Here is a 10463-nt window from a genome sequence, read left to right as displayed (position 1 = left end):
CACTGCTCTCTCAGAATTCCCTCAGCCCCATCTTCTTCACAAGGTGCCTGTTGTGGGGAGAGGAATGGAAGGTGATTGGAAGTTGCTTTGAGACTTCTTAAAGTTGGAGAAAAGTAGGGTATAAAAACCAACTCTTTGAAAGAAGAGATGGTGGCTGACATCCTGACCCAGCCTTGTCAAGAGACAGATCTGAAAAATGAAGAAATAAGCTGAAATTTGAGGACTTTTGCATGTGCTATTGGATGGGGTGCTGGATATTGTAACTCTGCATACAGGAGGATCTAGGAGGGGAAGTTGGCATTTAGATGCCGAGCCTCTTTGGCCCTTGCTTGCCTCCTGTTTGCCTTCTGCCAAACTGGGCGCCCCCCATGTGACTCAGTGACCATATCAGTGCAGGGGTGGGGGGCTGGCCCTGCTGCTACATGGGCTTAGAGATGTATGTAGCAAAGTTAATCCGTTCACAGTAAATTAACTGTGCCTACATTTTTGTACGTAAAGTTTCTTTCTCTTGTTCCCACTGGAGTCAGATCATCTTTTGTAAACTGTCTGAGCAGCATTTCTCCCTTAACTGGAAAATCTGGAGGATCGGGGATATGGCCTAACGCTTCTCTGCTTCCGAGGTAGATTTAAACCAGTAAAATCTTTGCTCGAACACATTGCTTTAACACATTTAAACCAGTAAAATCTTTGCTCAATCAATCAATCCCCAACCCATGGAGTTCCGGGTCCGTGAACTTAAAGAGCCTAAAAACTCCCTGGGCGCTGCAGACGAGGAACTCTCGACGGTCGCGTCTGCTTTCGGCCCTGATCCAGCCCTTGGGGATGCTAACGAGCGCAGAGGGTCCGGTCCCCCGCCGACCCCCTCTCCCTTCTCCTCCTCGTGGACGCCGAGGAAGCAGCTCTGCCGCGCACGCCCCGCAAGCCGCCCACCTGCCCAGGCAGCGGCTCAAGCGAGACTGTGGGAGAGCTCCCGGCTCCAGCAGCCTCTCCTGCCTTCAGTAAGCGGGCTGGGGGGCGTGGCCCGTGTGGAGACACCCGCCAAGAAGGCCTCACTAGTAGGAGAGCGCGCCGAGGTCGCCGGGGTCTTAACGAGACCGGCTGGAAAGCAGCCGGGTGGATGGATTGCTTTGGGCTGGGCAGCCGGAGGGCGCGTTGACTTTAGCCGAGCAGCCCCACGTGCTTGAGTTCCCGTTGGGGTTTGCAGCCTGTTGGACGTGTTTGGCTGCTCGGCTGGAAAGCAGAGCTTCAGGAGGGCTCCACAGGACGCGTCTCCTTCGCCAGCCGTCGAGCTCCGCCGCTGCCCGGCTGGAGGGCAGAGCGGGGTTTGCGCTGCAGCCTGGCGAGGGAGTTGGAGAGCGAGAGCAAAGCAATGGTGGCGAGAGACCCCCGAGGGGCGCGACCTTCCTGCGGCGCCGCAAAGCTTAGGTGACGGATGGTTCTCCCCGCTGCTCTTCTTGCCCCCGGGTGTCTGCGTGAGAGCGAGGGCCGGGGGCTCCTTTGGAACGAAGGAGGGAGCACTTCACTATGTAACTCAACGACGCGGAAGGCAATCGCCCAAATTTGGAGGAGGCTACAGCTGCGACCGGCGTTCCAGCTGTGGCGACTCACCCCTGAGACACCAGCTCTGAGCAAAGGGCAGTGAAACCTCTCCCAGACCACACCAAGTGGCTCCCAAAACGGGACGGAAACTTGACTTCAGCCAGATCCAGTGGCACCCGAAGTATTCGAGACTCCCCTGAGGTAGGATTGGTGAGAATGTTGGGAATACACTGGGCATTCAAATGGTAGTGTTCTAAAGTCCTCAGTCCATGGATTTACCAGAGGTGGGCTTTTATCTTTCCAATGTTGTAATATGAGTCTTTTAGCTATAGTAAAGGTATGGAGGGTCCATTTTCATTGATTATTGGTTAGCTTCCAAGAGATAGCAAAAGAGTTTAAAAGGACGTAAGAGTCCTCAAAGACCAGTGAGTATTTTAATATAAAACTGATATGAGTAATCCTTTCTTCCCAGAAAAACTGAATGACTAGACACACCCAAAGACCCGCGAGTCACAATGCCATCAGTTAGACACTTTACTCAACTCTTTGCTAAAGAGTTGCTGTGGCATCCAGTTTATCCTAAACATGGTTTTTTTGTGTGTGTGTGGGGGGGGGGGCGGCCTCTTTTGGAGGCCTCTTGTCTGATGCCTCTCTCTAAGTGGAATGCATTAGGGTCTATGTATGCTAGAGTGGATCCCATTCCTCCGGAAGTTTCTACAAGTTAGAGAACAGTGATGTATAATGGGATGACAATATCAATTTGATCCATTTTAAAATGCTACATTAACATCATTACCCTATCTAGACCTACAAATTAAGAAGAAATCTTTTTTTATGGAAGGCTTGGACTGATAAAGGGATTTTTACCTGAGACCAATTGATAGACTGCGGATAAGGGTTTGTTTGGTTTTTTTTGTCATTTTCTAAGCAGAGGTCTAGATACAATTGGTTGCCTTCTGTAGAATGGCAATATTTACAGCTGCAACATTTGTTGGTATCTAAATATAGCCGTGCAGCATGAAGTGCCTCAGAGTCTCCTTTGCTCTTGGAAACTCTAACTGAATCAAGGCTAGAAACAAAACCTACAATATTTGCATATAAATATTTGCTGCCAATTAATGCACGCAGAAACTCAGAAATGTGTGGAATAAGGAGCTAGATTGCCCTGTTTTCCAAAGCAATGGGATGTGGCTTCTAAGTTGAGACTTATTCAACCTGATTTAATGTTGTGAACCATTTGCAGATTGATACATGGACTCCCACTTGGATGATTCGTGCAGCTGTTTCCTTGCCTTCTTGGACCACCAGGTTTGGAGAGTCAGCTGCTGGCATCTGGATAAAGAAACAGCCTCTTGAATGGCTGCTATGGAACTCTAGAAGGGGAAAGTCCGGATTGTAACTCTGCCACCCACCCAGCTTGCCTTTGGAAGCAAAGACAACCTGGTCAATGTTGGGAAATAGCAGCAGCAGCCCCAATTGCACCCTCTACAGCCAGGATTTTGCCTGGGGTGTCTGCAAGGTCACGCTCATGGTCCTCCTGATCATCGCCATCAGCCTTGGCAATGCGGTGAGCCTCCTGGTCTTCCTTCGTGTCAAGCAGTTCCGAAGCCCCCAAGGCTACCTGAAGGCCTCTTTAGCCCTAGCTGACTTCATCGTAGGAGTCATGGTAGTGCCTTACTCCGTATACAAGGAGGTGAACAGGTTGGTTTATGGGATTGAGCAAGAGACTGTTGAGTCCAGTGAGCTGACCTGCTATATCATCGGGCCCCTCTTTGCCGGCTCCACCTTTGTCTCCATCACCACCATCTTTCTGCTTTCCGTGGAGAGGAGCATAGCAGTGTTGAAACCCTTGCACAAGAAAGTGGTAATCACCAAACGCAGGACTGTTTGGTTCATCCTTGTCACCTGGGCCTTGAGTTTCTGCATGGCAGTGATCCCCATGCTTGCCTCCCCAGACATTATTCTCCAGTACAATACCTGCAGCAATCTGTGCACCTATGAGTTTCTGCCAAACAAACCACCTCAGTCCCATTGGAATATTATGTTGCTGTATCCAATCTTTGATTTCTCCCTCTTGGGTAGCACTTTAGTCATCAACGTTGTCACTTTTGGTGCCCTCCACCAGTACTGCAAAACCCGGAAACAGCTAGGGGTAGAGTCAAAGGGAGGCAGCCAGCTCTCCTTCTCAGACATTAATGCAGCCAAAACCATTGGCATATTGACTTTTGCTTTTGCAGCTGCCTTCAGCCCCATTGCTATATTTGTGGTGGGTTCTGTGATGGGTCACAAGTGGTGCCATTTCTCCTTCTATGCTTTCTGGATCCTTACTTCCAACAGCTGCTGGAATGTGGCCATCTATAGCATCTGGGACCCCAAGTACCGTCAGGGCGTTAGGGAGCTCTTTGGAAAGAAAGTGCTGAAATCAGTCTCCCAGGGCCCTAGTCACTCCATGGAGGTGGACAGTACTTCTGTGGCTGGTGTGGTAGTCCTCAAGGACATGTTCTGCCTGGACAATACTTGAACTTTTTTCTGCCACTTGTCAGTGGAGGTTGCTGTGTTATTCCTTTAAGATATTCTGGATGTTCAGCCAGACAAATATTTATTAAACTTGTATCTTACTCCTACATGGGATGTGTGGTGGTCTCCCATTCAATGGATGAATGAGGTCCACACCACGTAGCTTCATCTGTGCCAAAGCATCAGATGCTGCTAGATCACTTGTTCACTGATCCTGGTTCTGGTTACTGAACACGTGCAAAGAAGTTTGCTTTACAAACGTGTGCTTCTCCTAAAGTGCCAAAATAGCCCAGCTTAACCTGAGCTCATCAGAGCTGGGAAGCTAAGGAGCATTGGTCATGGTTAGTACTTAGATGAGAGACCACCAAGGAAAACCAGGGTTGCTTCTCAGAGGAGGGCGGTGGCAAAATGCTTCTGCTCATCTCCCTCCTGGAACGCCCCGTGGATGGGGTTTTCATGAGTCAGTTTTGACTGGATGGCACTTTCTTCTTAAAGTGCTAGACTTGTCCTTGCATAATTGAATTACGATTTCTTGAACTTCAGAGTCCAAATGCAGGCTAAATGGACTTGTGGAGATGAATTCTGATTCTGAGTGTGAAAGCACACCACACAGACAAATGCTGATCCTTTTTAAAAACATGCATTAAGGTTGTATCTTGCTCTTACATGAGACTTAACGGTGGCTTGTCATCCCACGGACAAATGTGGTCTACACTACTGTGCTACAGCTTCAGGGATTCCTGGACCACTTGCTGTGCTGACAAAGGCCTAGTCTCCACCTGCAGCAGAATGCAGTGGTAATGAGGTAGCAGAGGGTTGGGATGGTAGAAGGGCTGCACCACTGCAGATTGTCAGGAAGAGATTACATTTTTAGAGTTTTCATATATGAACAAATCCCCATAAAGGGAAAATTAGCATAGCATGCATGCATAGACTAGAACAGGGGTGTCAAACTCATTTGTTATGAGGGCCAGATCTGACATAAATGAGTCCTTGTTGGACCGGGCCTTGTTGAGTTGGGCTGGGCCATGTCAGGCCAAGCCATGTGTGTACCTATTTAAGATTAAGTAGCAGAGATATAAACTTTATAAGGACACAGACAAACACAATTAAATATATATATATATATTTTATAAACTTAAAACATTAGCACTTGTTGGTCTTAAAGGTGCTTTCTTTATATTTCTCCTATGGCAGGGCTTCTAGTGTCCTGGCCCCACTGATGGACCTCATGATGGACATGGGGTTTTTTTTGGCCACTGTGTGACACAGAGTATTGAACTGGATGGGCCATTGGCCTGATCCAACATGGCTTCTCTTATGCGAACCAGGGAACTGGGCAGAGGAAGCTCTGGCTCTTTCCTTCCCTCCCCAGGAGACGAGGAGAAGCCTCAGCCAATAGAATAAAGAGAGGCTTGATTCAGTAGCTCTGCTGTGCAATTGAAAAAGCCTGGAAAACCAAACACTGCTTTCCCCCTTCCTCCCCAATGGAGGAGCCTCAGCCAATGGAGGAAATGGAGGTTTTGCTCTGTAGCTCTTGTGCAGCTGCACAAGCCTTGCTAAGTAAACTGTTATGCAGAAGGAAGCAAGAGAGAGGGAGAAGGAAGCAGATGACAGCCAGTTGCTCGAGGGCCTGATTTGGCTCCCAGACTGCATGTTTGATACCCCTGGGCTAGAACCTTTCTCCTTGATGTGTTCAGTTTTTTAGACTGGAACGTTTTTGTGGGGGGGGGGGGGGGGCGGGAGCACATAACTCCTCACCTGCACTCTGAAGTGGGATGGTTCATTCCACAACCTCAGGATCCTAGATCCTAATTTTTCACATGGACATTAAGCCTTAGTAAGAGTGAACTGGACCACAAGAGACTCTGCATGGGGAATGGATAGAGTATCAGACTAGGATCTGGGAGACCCAAGTTGCAGTCCCCACTCTGCCATGGAAACTTGCTGGGATATCTTGGGCCAGTCACATACACTCGCAGTCTACCTCAAAGTGTTATTACGAGGATAAAAAGGAGGAGAGGAGAATGCGATTACCGTAATAGGTTTGGATCCCCCTTGGGGAGAAGAGCAGGGTATGAAAGAAGTAAATCAGTGGATTGACGTTTGTGCAATAGGACTTTGCTTCCTCCCCTCTCCCACTTTTAGCCCACTGAGCCATCCCTCCCATGTTCTACTCCTGGGGATTCTCACAGCGTACGGAAGGCAAAGTAAAGGATCTGCAGCAGTGGAAGAGAAGAATTGGCAAAATTGCCCCTTCCTCTGTTAGTGGAAGTGCTATAAATGCTGTCAAAGCAGTGGAAGAGTACCCTTAGTATCTGAGTCATTATTTTCAATACAAAGCAGCAAAATTAATCTGTATCAAAATGTCCAAGACTCAGGTTTCTATTAGGGAAAGAAAATAGGCCATGCTTTTTAAAAATCCCAACTATAAATGCAACAAGAATTAATATCATTTCTTTGCTATACAAATTTGCAAGGAAACTGTGTATATCTATTACATTATTATCTAGCATGTAAGATTATATACATCTGGATATATAGATCTACTTCAGAATATAACAATGTATAATTACTTAAAATATCTCTTGAGAGAGCCAGTGTGGTGTATTGGTTAAGAGCAGCGGATTCTAATGTGGAGAACTGGGTTTGATTCCCTACTCCTTCACATGCAGCCAGTTGGGTGACCTTGGGTCAGTTACAGTTCTCTCAGAACTATCTCAGCCCCTTCTACCTCACAAGGTGACTGTTTACTTCTTTATACAGAGTTATTAAAATGTGGAATTTGCTGCCAGAGGATGTAATGATGGTCAGAGGAATAAACAGCTTTAAAAGTGAATTAGATAGATTTATAGAGGATATGTCTATCAGTGACTACTAGCCATGGTGGCTGAGGGAAACCTCTGCATTCAAAGGTACTAAACCTCTGAATCCCAGAGCTGGGGAGCAACATTAGTGGAAGGTCTTGGTCTCTGTGTCCCTGTTGTTGGCCCTCCAGAGGAACTGATTAGTCACTGTATGAGTTGGGATACTGGACTAAATGGTCCAGCAGGGCTCTTCTTATGTGTTTATGTTGTTGTTGGGAGAGGAAGAGAAAGTGATTGCAAGCTGCTTTGAGGCTCCTTAGGATAGAGAAAAATAGGATATAAAACCCAGCTTTTCTTCTTCACTATGACATTGTAATATCATGAATATAGTTACGGTTGTATCTCGCTCAGACCATAAATATGTTTTTAATAATGGTTAAGAACAGGATCCAGATGCCCTTGCTAATCTCACTTAAGTCATACACATGGTTTAAAATCAAATGAAGAGGATGTTACAGGCCATAAAAACAGTGCCTGAATACCTTACTCTTAAAATGCTGAAGAGGAAGGGCCATGGCTTAGTGGCAGAGCACTTGCTGTGCACACGGAAGGTCCCAGTCCCTGGCACCTTCGGTTAAAAGGAACCAATAGGAAGTGATACAACTTCCTGTGACTCTGGAGAGCCCCTGTGAGACAGAGTAGCTTATCCAGACCAGTGGTCTAAGCCTGAATCAATAGAAGGCAGCTTCATATGTCCAATAATTGGGAAAGTCTGAACTTTCAGTAGTAGTGGAACAAGCTCTAGAACATTCTTGCATTGGGGGGTTTATTACATTAGAATAAATATCATTGCACAATTCATATTGTCATATAGCTACTGATAGGGACAGAGAAGAAGAAATGCTGTTTCACCATGCCTTAATTGTCCTGAATGTGTACACAAAATATTATTCTCAAGAGGTTCAGGGAAGAGACTCTCTTAGGTGATACATGTGTATATTGGCCAAGCCATATGTAGTTTCTGGAGCAGTGTACCAGTTCTCTAAATAAATAAGTCAGATAAGAAAGGATTGATATGGGAAGCTGTAAAATATCAAAGATATGTATTAAATTTTAGACTGAGCAATTGTTTTGTTGATAGAGCTTTCATTTGTTGTGTATTTGCAAAGGCTCTCACTCCAGTGGATTTTCACTCATACATTCTTTTTTCCCCCTGCCTGTTTGGTTGGCTTAAAATAGCTGGTGTATTTATTGTATGAGGTAATCATGATAACAAATACCATTCTAAATGAATTCAATGCAGATAAACTTTCTCTTGTTTAATTAACACCGCAAAAATAATTATTATTTAGATAATCATCTTTAACACATTGCCCCAATGAAAACATGCATACAGTTCATTTACAACAATCCTGCCATCAATGAAACCCTTATGCAAGATAAAAGAGTGTGTGGGGGGGTTGTTTTCTTCTGAAACAATTTTATATTGATTAGGTTGAATTATGGAATTTCAAGTTGGGCTAAAGGAAATCTCTTATTCTAAACTTCTTGACTGGTAAACTTCTGGAATAGCATTGTTTTGTGCTGGTTGTTTAATTGCCCGTCATTTATTCTCAGAGTCTCAATATGTAAATAAACAGATTTTTCATATAAAGGTACCTTAGATCTCAGATGCCCTTTCCTCCAACAGAATTTACCCTGCTTAAGGTAACCTGAATTTTTACACTGTTTGAGAAAGGAAGGGAGAAAACAGTAGACGGGACGACTTAACTTGGAATCATCTACAAAAAGTCCCATTACATGCTGATCAAGAGACATCTGTAATATGGACACCGTTTTGAGTAGACTGTATTGGAAAGAAATTTCTCTAGAAAATGTTTTCCTGGAATTCTGCATTGGATTGCAGATCAAAGAACTTCTGCTAAAGAAAGATTTCCCAGAATCATGAATCAAAATGGCAACATTGACTTTGCATGAATTGAGATATTAAACTCCAGGACCTGCTAGCATTTTGTATTCAGAATGCAAATAACATAAATAGTAGTTAGAGAATGAACACCAGTTGTTTTTCCTCTGATTGTTTTTTTTAAAGTGTGGCATGCATATTTATCAAAATAAACTTACTTTTGTCTATTTTTATTGTAACAAAAGAGTCAACTAAACAATATTTGAAAAACTGATCTAATGTATTACATTGCTTACTGGTTTCAGCCAGTCAGGGTTCAGGGCTGTGCATGACCCTAAACACACTGAATTGGTTTTACCTGAGCTCAGAAGATTATGTACTTTAATGAAACATGGCTAGTGCACTCACTGGCACTAGGGTTCAAATTGTATACATCCATTGCTGTGCTTTGTAATTCTTCCCTGAGGGAGCTGGGTGTGCATTGCCAGGAAATATATGGCTGAGAAGGGACTGGTACCCTTTGAACCTTTCCTTGAAAACATCCAAAGAAGGTGCTTGCAGAATCTCTCTTTGCTGTTTATTTGATTGCGGAACGCGATTAAGTTTGGGAAATGTTCCTGACATTTTACTTAACCCTGAATTAATGCACGCGAAAACTCAGCCCTCTATTCACAGAGTGCAAATATTTGGGTTTGTTCACAGAATGAACTGATAGGCATGACATTGAAAAGCCATTGTAGGCAGGTTAGGAAATCATAGAAGAACAGGCACCCGTTTAGTGAAGCACTCTTGATAATCAAGTCTTCAGACATTTCAGGCTCCACCAAAGAACTGGCATTAAGTTGTTAAAAAAGAAAGCTTAATGGCTTTTAAGGACAAGGGGTTAAAGATCTTCATGCTACCACAGCAACATTCTGGGAGAATTCTGGATGTCTGCAGAAAGCACGCAGCATCTGGGTAATACTTTCATAAATATGTTGGGGTTTTTTTGTTAAATGAATCAAATATATCTTTGGCTCCCACCCATTCACATCATCACTTGTCATTCTTCATTGTTAATGAATTCCAGCCCTATGATTACTAGCTCCAGCTCTCTTTTGTATTTGATTAATTTTGTTCAGCTACTGTCAGAGGGAGCATCCAGAGAGATTTCAAGGTTCTTCAGAACAGATATAAGCAGGGCTTTTTTTGATCAGGAACGCAATTCCGGCTGGGTTGGTGTCAGACGGTGCAGCCTAATATGCAAATGAGTTCTTGCTGGGCTTTTTCTATAAAAAAGCCCTGCATGAAACAATGGTGATGTCAGGGGGTGTGGACTAATATGCAAATGGGTTCCTGCTGGGCTTTTTCTACAAAAAACAGCCCTGGATATAAGGAAGTACTTCTTTAGAACAGATGAAAGGAAGTACTTCTTCACCCAAAGGAGAATTATCACATGGAATTCACTGTCACAAGAAGTGGTGGCAGCTACAAGCAAAAGCAGCTCCGAGAGGGGATTAGATAAACATATGGAACAGAGGTCCCTCCCTGGCTATTAGCCATAAGGTATAGATGGAACACTGGTCTGGGGCAGTGATGCTCTGTATTCGTGGTGCTTGGCGGGGGGGGGCACCAGGTTTTTGGCCATTGTATGACACATAGTGTTGGACTGGATGGGCCATTCGCCTGATCCAACATGGCTTCTCTTATGTTCT

The 10463-nt window shown here is 44.8% G+C and overlaps 1 protein-coding gene across 1 annotated transcript; it reads left to right on the top strand.

Annotated features, from left to right (window-relative positions):
* The first annotated feature begins 1149 nt into the window (after positions 1-1149).
* On the top strand, positions 1150-4163 carry LOC132567566 (trace amine-associated receptor 1-like). The gene is made up of 2 exons (XM_060233246.1): positions 1150-1740; positions 2783-4163. The coding sequence occupies exon 2, from the start codon at positions 2987-2989 to the stop codon at positions 4058-4060; it is 1074 nt and encodes a 357-aa protein (XP_060089229.1). The 5' UTR covers positions 1150-1740; positions 2783-2986; the 3' UTR covers positions 4061-4163.
* The last annotated feature ends 6300 nt before the right edge of the window (positions 4164-10463 follow it).

Source organism: Heteronotia binoei, chromosome 2 (genome assembly GCF_032191835.1).
Source record: "Heteronotia binoei isolate CCM8104 ecotype False Entrance Well chromosome 2, APGP_CSIRO_Hbin_v1, whole genome shotgun sequence".
In the NCBI taxonomy this organism is placed as follows: domain Eukaryota; kingdom Metazoa; phylum Chordata; class Lepidosauria; order Squamata; family Gekkonidae; genus Heteronotia; species Heteronotia binoei.
The sequence above is the reverse complement of the archived record's forward strand: the minus strand, read 5'-3'. Positions and strand labels throughout refer to the sequence as shown.

Coding starts and splice junctions, on each gene's coding strand:
- LOC132567566 (XM_060233246.1), top strand. CDS start 2,987: ATGTTGGGAAATAGCAGCAGCAGCCCCAATTGCACCCTCTACAGCCAG.